A 16,218-nucleotide genomic window follows, 5' to 3' on the forward strand; every position below is an offset into this window, starting at 1 on the left:
GTGTGATCTGGCGCTCCTCTAATTAAATTATTCCAATCCCCTCTCCGAAGCTTATCTTTCTCAAAACTATAAAACCAACCAAAGAGCTCAATACCTGGTCGCCTGAGAATGAAGTCCACATCCACAATCCTCGCCTTCGTCGTCCTGACGGTGGCCGCCGGCGCTGCCGTCGTCGCCGCCGAAGATACCATGTTCAGCGGGGAGAGCCTCGCCTCCGGGCAGTTCTTGGAGAGCGGGCCTTACACGTTCATCATGCAGGATGACTGCAACTTGGTGTTGTACGTGAACAAGAACAAGGCTCTGTGGGCGTCCGGGACGAGCAGGAAGGGCAGCTCCTGCCACGCCGATCTGCAGAGCAGCGGCAACCTCGTCGTCTTCTCCGGCTCCGGCGATGTCTTGTGGACCAGCAACAGCTCCCGCGGGCCGAATAGCTACCGGCTCATCATGCAGACCGACGGCAACGTCGTCATCTACGGTGCCGCGGTGTGGGCGACCAACACGGTGCAGAGCAGGAAGAAGAGGCTGCTCTGATCCATGTATCGAGGATCATATGTGAACTCTTAGATCCTTGCTTAATAGCTTAGTACTATCGATCTCCTCTACTCTAAGTGGATGTAGTGTTTCTCTGAATAAGAAAATATGCGAATCTTAAGTTATAATTAAGTAGGGGTGTAAATGAGCCGAGTTAGTTTGATCGAACCTGGGTCCGATCTGATCAGGCTTTGTTCGAAATTAATTTTGAGTCCTAAATCTATTGATTCCAAGAAATAATTTTGTTAACACGTCAATGTTTCCTAGTCCATTGACAGTTTATAAAACTAATCAAGAAATTAAACAAAATGTATACAAAATACTCAGATACGCATGCGAAATGATAGGACATACAAGAGAGGTTCCAATATCAAATAAGAAATACGAAACTTTGTAGCAGCTTTCATTTCACAAGTTCGATTGATAGATGCAGGTCGCTGTCAAGTTACAAGCAAATAAGGATATAAAGATCACAGCTTTAATACCAATCTTGTCCACAAATTTAGACCTACACGATTTCCACGCACTTCAATGTGTGCACGTCAGGATGAGCAGAATGAATTAAGCATCATACTGGCCATGATTGACATAATGAACTAGAGAAGAAAAGACATTCGTTCCCAACAAAATGCCTTAAAAATTCACTGATTACAAACATTATAACAGTCGAGAAAAGGGTCTAAAGTTGGAGCTTACCATTAAATTTTTGGACTATAAATGATATGGCCTTGGGATTTCCTGGAACCAAATTCATGCAAAGTGGCAATATCTACTATTTACACTGCAAGAGGATATACTTGATCTACCTGAAGGTCGCCAACTGCATTGGTGCTGCACACCAAATTTCAATTTCCATATGTAATGTTCAGACTCTTCAGTGTTACATCCAACATTCCAGACACTAAAAAGAGTTGAACTATGAAAGGAGATATAGTGGTTTCCTAGATACCAAGTTTTATTGTGATCTATTAGCACTTCCAACCTTATCCAAAGAGCACGAAAGAACCAGTATTTAGAAGCCTGCCCAGATAAAAAAGAACTGGTTGACATACTAATTAAGGATGCTATTGGTCCTGCCGCGGGCATGGAAATTATGATCTTCCATTAGAATGACTAGCAATTGACATACCGATCATGTGAAATGAGTAGAAACTTGAACAGAGAGGGGGAAAACTAGTCCAAAAGGAGACACTTCTTAACAGAAAGCCATTGGCGGCTTTGAGTGCAATCTTCAACAAGCCCAATATATATATAGCATGATTAGAAAGTACAGAACTAAAAGCAAAGTTTAGGATAAAGTTAAAATATAAATATAAAGTGTGATAGATGTAAAGGGCGACCTAATTAATGTGGCACTTCCTTCATTTGAATACAAGATAAATGAGAAAGTAGATTGAAGCATCTAATAAGAAATGACTCCACACAAGTTCTAACTGAAAGGCTTCAAGACAATATCTGTCCCATTTATGAAATGCTGACATCACAAAAACCACTAACAATAATGAAAAGAGATTCCTCAAAATGGAACTTGTTTGCCACTTAGCTATCGCAATAATGTTGTGTCCTAATTCAGTCATGGTTCATAGTCGAAACAAAATTACTTGTAATACCAGTAGATGAAAGAAGGATGATCATTTATAGCTAGCAGAAGTGGTGCAATAAGAGAGGAATATATATATATATATATGACACAAGAGAACAAGAGAAAGTACATTCTTATTTGCCCTCGTACAACTTGAAACAATCCATAAATACACAAGACAACATGGTTATTCCCAATGCTAATAAATCCAAGAAAATTGACTTAGAATACATATGGGACTTGAATATAGAGAACTTACAGGCTTAAATCAGAAGGTTTCTGCAGGCATTTTCTTCTAAATTCTCCACACACCAGCATAGAAATAAACAGAGACACTGAAGGCCACACACACCAATCTACAAACAAACACATTGAAGTTCCCAACCCCTCTTCCTGATTTCATCCTCTTGATGCAATCCACTCTTCTTTCCAATGGAAGTATTTTTCCAAATTGAAGCAAACAAAGAGCCTTCTGACCCACAAAATAGCTTCTCTCTTTTAGAGAAACTTGATACTCTCCAAAGCAGCAGTTTTTGCAAAGAAAGAATTGTACAATCATGAAGCCTTCCTTCAGCAATCCTTCCACCGACCTTGTTTCATCCAGGGTAGAGGGCAAGAAGAACAAATGAGAAGACTCTACTCACTTCTACCAAACTTCCACAAAGCTCTAACCTTTTCACACGTTTCTGAAACTAAAAAATTCCGAACCCTAACCCTAACCCTAGAAAGCAGGACCCCAAATCAGCGCCCCTCCTCCTCGCTCCTCCCCGCCGCCGTCGTGGCCGGCGGCGCCCCCGACAACGAGGCGAGCAGGTTCAGGTGCCCCTGCGCGATGGGTAAGTAATTCCCCACCCTCGCCGCCGACGCCTCCGCCACCGTCTGTCCGCCACCGGCGAACCTCCCGGAGAAGCTCGCCTGCGGCACGATCATTTCCGGCGCGGCGAAGCTCCACAGCTGCCCGAAGTCGGCCCGCGCCGGGACCGCCCAGAACCCCCCGACCGCGCCGCAGCCGCCTCCGCCAGCGGCGGACTCGTCCTTGTCCCCAGAGTCCTCGTCGACACGGAGGCGCTTCCCGAGGATGAACGGTGCAGGGACGAGGTGTGCGGCCGGGGGGGCAACGGAAGAGGTGGATGAGGGAGAGGAGAGGGTTCCGGCGCCACCGCCGCCGCGTATGGCTGCGGATGAGGCGGTGGAGAAGGAGGCCGGGGTGGTCCCTGTGCCGGTGGCAGCGATAATGGAGGGCTCGGCTTGGCGGAGGAGCCACTCAATGGTTTGACCATCGGACTTATGCCCTAGCTCACGCGTGAGCTGGAAGACACGCGCGGCGCATATGATCGGCATCCGGATGCGGCGGCCGCGTCCGTCGACCTTGCTGTGGCGGTCCTTCGACGGCGCCTTCTTCGCCGGCCCCGTCAAGTTATTCCCGCTATCCGGCGTCGTCATAGCTTATTCCGGTAGGAAAAGGAATAAGAATAGGAATAGGAACAGGGATTAGGATAAGAAAGCGGAATAGAGGAGGAAAGGAGATAAGTGAGCTGGAGAAGGGGAGGAGGGAGAGGACTAATGATTGAGAGAGGGAGGAGACAGTGGAGACAAGGAGGAAGGGCACATGGGGAAATGGGACCCACGACCTAGGCTTCTTTATACTGTGACCCACGATATTGGCAGACGTCGGAAAGTAAAGGGAGAGCACCTACGTCACGAAATGGGCACTGTGCTTCTCGAAATTTACCCACCTGCCACTGGATCCGGGTCCAGCTGGTCCAGACCCGCTTCAGTGCGGGGCCCGGATCGGAACAGGGGGTAGGTGTAGGCCGAAGCTTTTCAATTATAAATGGATGGATGGATAATATTGTAAAAGTTCCAATTCTAGTGTCAACAGCTGGGACCCACATAATTTCAATTACAATTAAAAAATTAATTATAATTAAGAAAATTGTGGGCCATATTATTCAATTGATTTCGATTGATTTTATTTTTGTCACACGTCTAGACTAGTCATCTGCTACATAGTAGGGCTAAACCCTTCCTTGACATGGATTAACTATACTTTTTTTAAAAAAAGTCAAAATGGAGTCAAAGTTACCTCCATATATAGCATAATGTTTTGTTCAAAAATTTAGCAAATATTAACTCCAATGACGGCTAAGGTGGTAGAGTACAATAATTAGGCTACAATGGTTAACCCATTTTGGGTTGAGTTCAATTCAAACTAAAAAATTATCAAACTTAAATCATGGATATGAATCATGCTCCTATTTATCAATTTTATGTCGGTCTAATAAAGCATACACATACTAATCTTATAATCAGGCATAAATCTCCACCGCTTGGATACAGAGGCAAAATGTGAATTCATCGCTCAACAAGCTAATATTGTCCCTTTTGTTACTGGCTTCAGGCATGGGCATTTCTCCTCGGTGCTGGTTGTAAAAATTTGGGATATCTATGAGGCTCTATAGTGCTAAAAAAACACTCTGAATTCAATTGGGCTCCTAGCTTTTGATTAACATCTTACACAATGTCAATATAGTAGACAATTGATACTACTATGATTACATTATAATTTACATTAAATACTGTCAAATATATAAAATCTGACAAACTTGTTAAGAGGTCAATTATGCTGCTAACTAGTGGCAAAACTCTGGTAGATAATTGTAATTCAAGTGCACTTAGGAACGATCCTTTTGTGAGAGATTTCTACAGATTTTAATCTCCGATACTAATAAGGTATTTTTAAACCATTATGATTAATTTATAAATTAATCAAGATGGTTTTTGTGTCTGCTAACTTAGGTATAAATTAATTTTCTCAATAAACCTAATTTACTTAAGTCGTCGTCCTTCGATAATTTCTCTCTCTCCAGAGACTTTACTCAGAAATTTCACCTCGACAATTTATATATAAAAGTCGTGATTCATATTTAAACTTTAAAGTGAACTGGACGAATTTAAAAATAAATAAATAAATAAATAAAAGAAGAAGAAGCTCTTTCTCTAAGGCAGATGGAAAACGCGACCATTGGGATTGCTGCTTTAACTGGACTGGAGCAGTGACGTGGCGGTCGCTGGATCCAGGACCCACGTCCATCCCCACCCACACAAAGCTGGTCCAGTTGTTACAGGAGGGAGCGCGGGGCCCACCCACCTCTGTCGCTGACATGTGGTGCGCGTCCGATAGGTCCACCGGTTGGGTCCCGTACCGGTGGTCCAAAGTTGGGTGTACGCACGAGCTTCGGGTACACATAGAGGAAGAGGAGGAGAAGAGTGGGTGGGGGGGTCCATAGTTTGGGTAGTTATTCACTTACAAGGAGGGACGAGGGGGGAGTTGGTTTGGATAAAATATAATATGGATAGGACCATTTTGATTGGTGGTTGGTTGGGGGTGGCTAATTTTCTTGTCGGATGACAACGATAGGCTTTGGTAAAATGGTAACTATTTAGTTAACCGTCTTAGTTAGTTATTATAGAGTGAGTCAAACGCTTAATTTTTCCCCTAAAAAAATTAATAAAAATTCTATTACTAGTGGTCTATTATTGCAGATCGATTATGATCCGTGAAACCTAGGTTTAGCGGCATCTAGGCGACTGCTGTGATAGAGAAATGACATTATTGGTCAAAATTCTTATCGTGCATGTAGTATATACACTAAAGGGATTATATGTATAAGAAGCAAATAATGTTTAATATTATTTTGAATGGAATTAAGCAAATGCAGCATCTCTTTATTTCCTTAATCACTCTCTCAGACATAGAATTATTGTTAATAATCTATGATTCTACTCCACACTGGGGCCAAAGAATCTCAAATGAGTTATAATCTTTTGAAGGTGGAGCCTTGAGATCTCTATTTAATTTTTTTTTATCTCTGTTTTAGTAAAATACTTAGTATGGAGTAAGTCAGCCCATTTTTCTATGAGCAAATTGTAGTTTATTTTTCTGTAATTTTGATTTGTCCTGTGTATATATTTATTAAGATGCAATTATTAGATCTTTTCATTCTGAGAGGAATGGTGCAAATGTTGGAATCAATATAATTCATTTGTTCAAATATTTTTCACAGTAAATAAATTGCTATAAATTCGATAGATTTTTCCCATTTTATATTTTTTATCGCTAACCGACTAAAATGCATGTACTATTTTTTCACATCAAATTATGTTTTTGTTAACAACCGACTAATAATTATAGTTTGATATGAAATCACATGAGAATTAAGCGCTTAAGTTTAAAATAAACAATGACGAGTTTAATTTTTATAATATTAAAGAGAATAAGCTATAATTTACTCTCTTTTTTAATATTCAAATAAAACAACAACTACAAGAACAAGTATTCTTTTTTGCAAGTGCATTCACACATAGGCAGTTATTTAATAACTATTTTGTTAGAGGATAAACTATGAATTAATAAGAGTTTATGAGGTCCTTTTATGCTTCTCTGTTAAAGTGTTGACACTTTAACAGTAGTAATTAACATATGGCAAGTGGATAAATAAATATAAATTAAGAGCAAAACATGGGTCAAGTGGATGGGCCCATGAGATCCATTAATATGATCTGGATTCCAGCAAATAATTAGTAATTAATCACTGGCGTGTAATCTTCTCTCTTCAATCTTCACGTAGGTTGAGTAAATGATGCATAATAATATTTCATGCTCAAATATAAATAAATTTTATTTCATGACCTTTGATGATGAGATTTTAACATAACTGACACCAAAATTATAAAACTCTTTTAAAATTATCTTCTATCAATAAAATATAACTAATTATAAATAAAACTAAACTTAAATAGTCAATTTAAAAACATAGTGGTAATACATTTATTTTTAGTATCGATTACACTATATAGATATTTATCATTCAACCTCAATATCTAGCTTAAAATGCCTAAAAAAATGCCCTGTAGTAATGTTGTTAATGGTACGTTATCATGTAGGTGAGTTAAGATAACTATAGAAGAAAAAAGATCATTTAAAAAATTATATTTATAGTTAAATAAGGGGTATTTTAGGTATTTTAAAATTTATCTTCAAATGTAATGGATTATTATTTATTCCGTTAATTGCTAATATGATAAAATTAACTCCCAGTATCTTTGAGACATTTAAAATAAAATACAGTGGTCTAATGATAAATACTTATACGGTAGTATGTAAATAATAATAATAATAATAATAATAATAATAAAATACAGGATGATTTTGTAAATATTCCTATAATATTACGTAATTAGTCACAGAATCACAGCAAGAATTAAGATTATACTCTCGAAGCTTCTTATTTGAAGTCGTCTTTCGAAGAAAACGTTTGGAATGACGACAATTCTACGCGCTGGAGGAAGATGTCACGAGTATTAATTATATAAGTTTTAATCACACATATAACGATTATTTTAGTGGGTATTAGTTTGCTATCTTAAAAGATATTCCCACTACCAGCCAACTACTCATTATTCTAATCACGTTACTTTAAGAACAAATCATGAATTTATGTCCTTATCGCGTCATTTGCGGACAATCAACTTTAGGATCATCTTCTCTTTGGTGGTTATTGTTTAATGGGATTTGGATTTAAACTAAATTAAATATAGAATAATTATTAATTACGATCATCCATCGTCATCATAGGCTGCTTAATTCAATGCAGTTAGTTGTATGCTATGTAATTTAGGTATCATAAGAAGAGTAAGTTTCGTTAAGTGCCTATGAGCATTTAGCACTAGTAGTTGTTAAGTGTGATGATGGTGGACCAACTAACTCTAGTACAGTTGATACGTATCTTTCTTATAACTAAGGAGATTATTATTGATTAATTTTAATGTTAAACAATATTGTGAAAAAATTATTTGATAATTTAGTGGCTTGGCTCAACGGCTTAACAGCGCAGTTGACTTAGAGGAGCAGCTTGGAGTGTAACGATTTGGAGCAAGTTTTGATGACGTTTGTTTTTGAACAATTATTCGACGACGTATATGACTTGACGTCTAAATTAGATATCTTACTATATTGACTAAAAGCTTAGTGAAACCTTAAGTACCTTTATATCTAATGAGAATTGATCATTTATTCAGCTCATATTTAGCTTCGGCCTCATGAATAATAAAAAAAAAAGTGTGATTATCGAGGACAAAAAGTTTCATTAAAATTTGCATCACATAAAATAATAAGTAATGTACAGTGATTTTCGAATGTGTTCAACAATTTGCAAATAGTATTAAGCAGTTAATTTCTAGTTAATTACAATTTTACCCCGTGGTATCACCTTATATTAATATCTAATGTAACAACTAGTAATATAGCAGAAGAGTAGAGAGAGTTTGATTTAGATAGCTTAAGAGGTAAATTATACGCTTTTATTATTTGGACATGGAAGGCAATACTAAGTCACAGTTTTCATGAAGTGAAAATATAATTTTATATTTTATTATTGTAAAACTCATGAAAACTTCGTATATTTTTTGCCTTTATTATACCTAAAAATACTCATCGAATTAATTTTAATAAACATACTCCTTGGTCAATATTAAAATTCGATCATTTTGTATCCTTATAGTAATTACCCTCTAGATAATCCTTTGAGATAGGCTCAAATAGTTAAATAGGCTACCTGTATCTGTATGAGTACTCCGTCGTTTAAATCCTAATATTATTTGGTTTAAATTCTCACTTCTCCTGGAAAAAAAAAAACTACTCATTAATAAAAGAATATAATCTAGATTTTGTATAATAATAAATAAAAAATTTGTACTTTTAATAAAGAGATAATTCAATTTAAAATTTCTAAATTATCACTGTTTTACGTATGTATTTCCTAATTTTTTTATTATCCATATACAACCTTTAAATTAAGGTAAAAGAATATATATAGATACCTTCTTAAATTAAGAATAAAATAATTATATATACGGTAACAAATTTTTTTTTAAAGGAGTATAAGTAGAAAATAGTGATAGGTCTAAGTGGAATTATTCGTTTAATAAATTTGAGCCGGACCCTCGGACGTTATTTATGGACCTGGCCTGGCCCACTTAGCCCATTGACAACTTTACCATTTGCCTCTAAGCTCTAATTAGTCTCTACCAATGTCACTGGCTAAATCCTCCATTCTTTTAGGTTTTGGAAAAAGATAGAAGAACCCAACGGTCACCATTCCGAACCATTAACGGCTAGACCCGGGGAAAAGCAAATGCCACAATGGCCAGCCGCGTCTTACCTCTTCCACCGACCTCCATTATCGACGGCAACTGCTCTGCTTCGTGTTTATTGCACGACAGACCTTCCTTTAGACCAAGGAGTAGTTGGATTAGACCACTACTACTCCAAGCTCCTCCAGAGCTGTACTCGCACCTCCCATTTCGAGTTTGGCAGTTCCATCCATGCCCATCTCCTCAAAAGGCCCCTCCTTTCCACCTCCCTCTTCCTCCAGAACCACCTCCTTAATATGTACTTCAAGTGCATCCGTGATCCTTATGTTGCCCTAAGGTTGTTCGATGAAATGCCTCAGAGAAACGTGATCTCGTGGTGTGCTGTCATTGGCAGCCTCGTCCGGTGTGACCGACCTCATGAGGCTTTGTCTCTCTTCCGCTTGATGCTTCGGGCTGGCGTGAGGTCCAATGAGTACACACTTGTTAAAGCGCTCAATGGCAGTTCCCTTACGGGTGATTCCGGTCAAGCTCTGCAACTGTATGCATTAGTTATTCATCTTGGATTTGAGTCTAATGTGTTCTTGATGAATGCTTTCCTTAGCGCCTTGATTCGAGGTGAGCAGTTTGCGGATGCAGTCAAACTTTTTGAGAAGTCTCTTATAAAAGATATTGTTTCGTGGAACTCAATGATGGCAGGCTTCTTGCAGTTCTCTTACTCGGATGTTTGGGGGTTTTGGTGCAGAATGATTCATGCAGGGGTGCATCCTGATGAATTCTCGTTTAGTAGTGTGTTGACGGGGTCAGCGGCAAAAGCATGCTTGAGAAGTGGTATGCAAGTTCATGGTCAGCTTGTTAAGTATGGTGTTGGGGATGATGTTTGTGTCGGGAATTCCTTGGCGGATATGTACTTGAAGAGCAAAGATTTCATCGATGGTTTTAGAGCTTTCAATGAGATGGCAGAAAGAGATGTTGTTTCTTGGACCCAGATGGCTGCAGGTTGCTTATACTGTGGTCAGGCTGCTAAAGCTCTCGAAATCATAAATCAGATGAAGCTGGCTGGAATAAAACCTAACAAATTCACACTGGCTACAACGTTTAATGCCTGCTCTAACTTGGCTTCTTTGGAAGAAGGAAAGAAGGCACATGGATATCGGATCAAGCTTGGAGCAGATGTGGATGTATGTGTCGATAACGCTCTCATAGACATGTATGCAAAATGTGGATCAATGAACTGTGCAAGGGGGGTTTTTTGGTCAATAAAAGGGCGGTCAATCATTTCCTGGACGACGATGATCATGGGGTTGGCACATAATGGACTTGCTCAGGAAGCTCTAGAGGTTTTCGATGAGATGATTTCAGAGCGTGTTATACCGAACTACATTACATTTGTTTGTGTCCTGTATGCTTGTAGTCAAGGAGGGTTAATTGACGAAGGTTGGAGATATTTCAATTCCATGGCGCATGATCACGGCATTAACCCTGGAGAAGATCATTATGCATGTATGGTAGACCTCCTTGGAAGAGCGGGGCGCATCAAGGAGGCTGAAGAGTTAATACAAAAGATGCCTTTCAGACCAGGAACCCTAGTTTGGAAAACCTTTCTTAGTGCTTGCAGGCTGCATGGCGATGTAGATAGTGGTATGAGAGCAGCAAAGCACGCACTTGGACTGGGAAAGGAGGAGGACCCATCAACATATGTCTTGATGTACAACATGTTTGCTAATGTATCCAATTGGGATGCAGTAGGAAGGGTGCGAGAACTTATGGAAGGTAGAGAAGTAAAGAAATTGCCAGGGTCTAGTTGGATTCAAGTCATGGCAGGCAGTGGTCCATAGTCATGCTATCATAACTTGGAGCTTCTGTGTACTTCACGGGACTTGGAAGGTTGATGGCCTCTTTTAGATGAGGCCTTCAATATCCATCTGTGTAACATCTGACGACATATCAGATATTCACTGGAAGAGTTGAAGAAATGCCGATAAATCCTAAGTCAGTGTCTTCACCTTCACAAAGTACAAGAAACTTGTGGATGATCCGTGGATCAACATTCTCTTAAATGGTAGATAACAGCCATCAACAAACTCAGACAATAGCATTATCTTCCAGAGATCACAATGGTGACACCACCACCTTATCCAATATAATGTATCAGTTAGTCAGGCTCAAAGATGAAACAGAAACATGCAATAGAACTCGTCCACCATTGATACAAAACTTTTTCTTATTACCATTAATAGAGCACAAAAAGTACATATTCAATCAGGACTTTTGTAGGAAAAACTTGTTACAATGGGTTCAGAAAAGGTGACTCAGCAAGTTGAACAAGACAAACTGTCACCAGATATGATTAATTCATCGAGATTCACTGAAATGCAGTTGTTACACAAGGAGATCAGACTACAGTTGTTGGCTCCAACAATGCGTCCAGGTATTCTTTCAACTTATCTTTTGTCATTGCACCTTCTCTTCGGCTTTCCGGAACCTCTTTCCCATTCTGGAAGAGAATCAAGGTTGGCAAGCCATAAACCTTATACTCCTCAATCAATTGAGGATTTGCATCATGATCAATCTTGACAATCTTCAGTTTTCCTTTGTATTCCTGAAATTTCAAAATCCAGTCGTTGCCACCAATTAGAGACAAGCAGCATTTCCAAACATCATTAAGGAACATAGAATTTATTCATATACCCAAACCATTTGTAGTGCATAGTATATCCTCTACAATTAGAACCATACTGTACTGGTTTTTTTTTCCTGGAAATTATCTCCTGATTGTTTAATTCTTAGCAAATTGGAAAAAAAGAAGTGTTTCTTAGTTTCTGCAATCATATTTATTTGTGCAGAAACCAAAGCTAGCAATTAATGATACTTCAAGAAGTAAAAGTAGGAGCTTTGCTTTACAACTATAATAGCAAAGTAATAAAGCTTGTCTAGTTCTAGTGGAATCTTGTATTCCAATCAATTGAATGTCTCCTCATTTAACTCGGATTCTTCTATTCTAATTGCAATCCGCACGATCTCTACTCCCCTAAGACAATAAATTACTCAAAGATAAAATGAGATTGAAGGCAAGATTCGAACTTCGGAAGCCCAATCGACGGCGGGGGAGATCAACCGGCAGGGCCCGCACCAATCCGCCACGAAATCGACGAGGACGGGGACGTCCGACTCCAACACCTCGCCCGCGAACTCGCCCTGCGTGATCGTGCTCACGGCGGCGCACCGCACCGGGCGCCTCCTCTCGCCTCGGCTCTGAACTCGGACACCAACGTGGTCGAGGAATCGCCGCGTCCGCAGCCATCGAGCTTGGGAAGAAGAAAGAGGAGGCGGCGAGAGGCGGGTCGAGAAGCCGACGCCGAGACGGCGGGAGGAAGAGAGAGAGGGGAAGAAAGGCCGGAGTGAAGAGGTGGTCGGATTAGAGAAGGCGGTCGCCATTGGCGGAGACGTAACGAAGGGTTGGGATTTGTGGGGAGGAGGGAGGAGATCGGATTTTGGTTTTCGTGGTTACGTTCGAGTCCACTCGTTTGAGAAGAGGTAGACGAACTCGTGGGCGCGGTCACGTGTCGTTGGATGAGCTCGCTGATGGAGAATGGTGCGAGTTTGACAGAATGTAGCTGATCGGTTCAGTTCTAGATCTTTTGTAGAACAATAGCCACAAGAGCAACTCAACGAGTGTAGGATTTTGTGAAATATTTTTCAGGAATAGAAATCTCCGCGTCTCTACTACTGGAGTATTGTACGATGAACTTTAAACTGTACTGCAATAATAGAGAGAATGTACGATGTACCCATCCTTAAAATGTACCACAATTGCAATTTGAAGATTTTGGAATTTATCTGCACCAATTGAGTGATCAAACACCACTTATCTCCTGCGGCCAAGATACCACCTTGTCACACAAGGCCAGAATCAATTCGAAACGGGATGAGGCATCGCGTTGACTTCAAAGACCAACTCCCCGATATTTGGTTAGAGAAATAGTCCGATGGTGCAATAACTTTACGCTTTGACCCAGCTTATATGAAGCAAGCATATTAGTTCGACACTAAGGTAGGCCCGTCGTAAATTTTTTACAAACATTCTTAAAAAATTAGTCTTATAGATAATGGTCTAATTCGTAATGTTAGTCGTACAGATAATAGACCCAGCTCTCCCCACTTTTTTTTTTATATACTGTTGATTTTCAAGTATCCCTTCAATTACAAATTTAAGAAATAGACAGTCATTTGGTTGTAAAAATTTGTATGTCAGGGTAAGAAAGGTAGGGTAGATGAGTGTGTGTGTGTATATAATATATAATCACGTATACTGATAGTGCCAAGAAAAAGTTTTGTTTATTCATGATCGAGGTTATGAGATGCAGGTTAGCCGAAGAACGGGGCCAAATCGGCTACGTGGGAAGTTGGTGAGCCCCACGTTTCTTCTGTTCTCGCGGTAAGTGCTTGTGTAAATTATTCCAAGAAAGCGTGTCGGCCACCGCATTGCACTGCAAGTCTGCAACCGCCCATCCTCCTCCAAACGCATGCAATTAAAAGCCTCTCACTAGCCTGCTCTCACCTCCTCTCCGCACTCTTCCAGCTTATTTACAACTCCACCGAGCTTACCCAATAAATAAGAAAAAAATAAGAACCGTTGACGTAGCCAGTAGCCTTCTTTTGTCCCTATCTTAGCGCCTCCCGAGTATAAATCCCCCGTCATAAAGCCAAAATGTAACAAAGAGGCTTGGCCATGGCATCTCGTAGTTCTAGGCTACCACCCATGTCCATGGACCGAGCCCTCATCGTGGCGAAACCAACCGGGGTGATGAACTCCATCTTCGTGTCGACGGCCGGCACGGCCTCTAAGATGCTGATGGCCGTCGCCTCCTCGGCTTCGGAGGCTGCGGTCGGAGAGGGCGAGAGGTGGAGGCCCATCGACCACGTGCGTCACCTGCTCATGCTCACCATCTGGGCCAACGTTTGGGTTCTCCGCGTGTTGGTGGATGTCTTCCCTTCGCCACGTAGCGTCTTCTCCAGTATCGACTTCAGCGTTGATGGGTTGGTGGGGACGCAGTGCTCCTCCTCCTCGTCGTCCTCCTCGGAGCTGGTGGTGCATCATGGTGGGGTTGGGAGTAGGGGGATGAGCGGGTCGGATCCAAGTGCTACGGCGATTGGAAGATCTCTCACACATGTAAGTGATTATTTCGTTTTTCGGTATGGAAATTTTCAGATAACACCCTAAGATTCAGAAATTTTTGTACTAAATTACTCGAGCGTCGTTCGATTGAATATATAATCGTGGTTAATGTACATAACTTGAATTTATCTATATTTTTGTTATCTCAAATTGAGGAGGTGGGATAAACTCGTCTTTATGATGCATTGTGGTTTTTAGTTAATTTTAATAAGGATACATCAAATTTATAAGTTTTTGCTGATAAAATAAAAAATATAGGCGGTGATATGGGAAAAGAAATAGATTTTGCTCTTTTGTCCGAATTTTGAGCTGGTTCTATATACGTTTAATTTGTCTTTAGATACTAGGGATCTTAAACGAGATCCCCGCCACGTCACGCAAGTATGAATACGTGTTGGCAATGGCGGACCGCCTCGTGAACGACAACCTCCAGGCCGGCCACGCGTCCCTCCTCGACGTCACCAGCACCGCCCTCTCCTCCGCCTTCTCCCGCACGTGCGACCTCCTCCGCCGCTCCCTCCGCTCCCCGCACTCCTCCGTCTCCTCCTCCGCCTCCTCTTCCTTCTCCTTCTCCGCGTGGCAGTCCCGCGTCCTCCGCCTCCTCCCCCCGGGACCCCGCCGCCTCTACGAGGGGATCCGCCTCTGCCTCAACGGCCTCCTCCCCCCGACCGACGCGTGGCTCGAGGGCTACAAGCCTGACCGGCATGCGGCCGTGGCCGGGCCGGGGGTGGGGCCGCAGGACTGGCTGGAGGCGGAGAAGCTGGCGCACGAGCTGCTGTGGATCGCGAACAAGCTACGCGCGTGCGGGGCCACGTGTGAGGCGATCGTCCGTTGGGCCTTCGCCTCGGGATTGGCGCCGCTCGCGCTCACCGCCCATCCGCGCGTCCAGGGTCCCATCGTCAAAATCACAGGTGCCTAATTAAGAAATAACTTCTACTGCTACTTCTGAGAGGGCCAATGTGCAAATTAATGTTTTCTATGGGCAGTTATATTAATACGAGAGCTGGGGCGAGGCGAATGGGAGGCAGCGAGGGAGGTGCGGTTCGGGATCCTGGCGCTGTGGCTGCCCGTCCTGTGCTACGCGAGCAACGGGGTGACGTGTCCGGTTGTGGTTGGGCCGGAGAGGTGGGAGACGGAGCGGGCAGCGGAAGACCTCATCGCGGGGCTGCCCGTGGAAGACCAGGAGATCATACTACGAAATTGGGTCGAAGACTTCGCCGCATCCGAATCCGATTGGCCCAACCTCCAGCGTTGCTTCGACCGCTGGAGCCGCCAGTCGCGCAAGCAGCTGCTTGCTATTATGAGTTAGATTACATCGGATAGCGATTAATTGATGTGGACTTAGATTTATATATTATATATTTGTAGTAGTAATGTTAATGCCTTGTTCATTACTATGTAATTTGTTAGATGTGGACATGCGAGTTAATTATTATATTCTCCAGGTTTTAAAACGCATAAATTTGCCGATGATACGGTGCCCATCTGTTGTTGCACCTTGCACGAGGATTACGCACCTTTGCGTTGGTAACGTGTATGGTAAAGGTGGCGAGCCTTTGAACCGTAATTTTAGATTAAAAAATGTAATAAATTTAATCTAGGGGGTTATCTGTAAAAAATATCCAGATTGATTAAATACAGTTTGCGGCGCTCCCAAAACCATCGAACGCGGGAATGAATCCGGTGGCTCGGCCTCTGGTTTTCTCCGAATTCAAAAAGTCGTCGTCGTTAGTCCCGACTCCCGATTCGTCTAAATCAAAAATCGCCCGCCAAA

The 16,218-nt window shown here is 41.6% G+C and overlaps 5 protein-coding genes across 5 annotated transcripts; 3 read left to right on the top strand and 2 right to left on the bottom strand.

Moving 5' to 3' along the window:
- The first annotated feature begins 18 nt into the window (after positions 1 to 18).
- LOC140800758 (mannose-specific lectin-like) lies at positions 19 to 663 on the top strand. The gene has a single exon (XM_073155590.1). It carries the CDS (start codon positions 109 to 111, stop codon positions 529 to 531), a length of 423 nt encoding a protein of 140 aa, XP_073011691.1. The 5' UTR covers positions 19 to 108; the 3' UTR covers positions 532 to 663.
- A 1,519-nt stretch (positions 664 to 2,182) lies between these two features.
- Positions 2,183 to 3,735, bottom strand: LOC140800759 (transcription factor TCP7-like). Its single transcript, XM_073155591.1, has one exon. It carries the CDS (start codon positions 3,554 to 3,556, stop codon positions 2,855 to 2,857), a length of 702 nt encoding a protein of 233 aa, XP_073011692.1. The 5' UTR covers positions 3,557 to 3,735; the 3' UTR covers positions 2,183 to 2,854.
- Positions 3,736 to 9,193: 5,458 nt separating this feature from the next.
- LOC140801433 (putative pentatricopeptide repeat-containing protein At3g15130) lies at positions 9,194 to 13,114 on the top strand. The gene has a single exon (XM_073156554.1). It carries the CDS (start codon positions 9,310 to 9,312, stop codon positions 11,101 to 11,103), a length of 1,794 nt encoding a protein of 597 aa, XP_073012655.1. The 5' UTR covers positions 9,194 to 9,309; the 3' UTR covers positions 11,104 to 13,114.
- LOC140801434 (thioredoxin X, chloroplastic) lies at positions 11,472 to 12,703 on the bottom strand. The gene is made up of 2 exons (XM_073156555.1): positions 12,350 to 12,703; positions 11,472 to 11,867 (listed from the first exon to the last, which is right to left on the bottom strand). The coding sequence occupies exons 1-2, from the start codon at positions 12,701 to 12,703 to the stop codon at positions 11,661 to 11,663; spliced, it is 561 nt and encodes a 186-aa protein (XP_073012656.1). The 3' UTR covers positions 11,472 to 11,660.
- Positions 13,115 to 13,997: 883 nt separating the features above from the next.
- Positions 13,998 to 15,884, top strand: LOC140801102 (uncharacterized). The gene is made up of 3 exons (XM_073156102.1): positions 13,998 to 14,438; positions 14,785 to 15,355; positions 15,431 to 15,884. Exons 1-3 carry the CDS (start codon positions 13,998 to 14,000, stop codon positions 15,751 to 15,753), a joined length of 1,335 nt encoding a protein of 444 aa, XP_073012203.1. The 3' UTR covers positions 15,754 to 15,884.
- Positions 15,885 to 16,218: the final 334 nt, after the last annotated feature.

Source organism: Typha latifolia, chromosome 14, assembly GCF_019914945.1.
Source record: "Typha latifolia isolate L0001 chromosome 14, TyphaL0001v2, whole genome shotgun sequence".
Taxonomy (NCBI): Eukaryota; Viridiplantae; Streptophyta; class Magnoliopsida; order Poales; family Typhaceae; genus Typha; species Typha latifolia.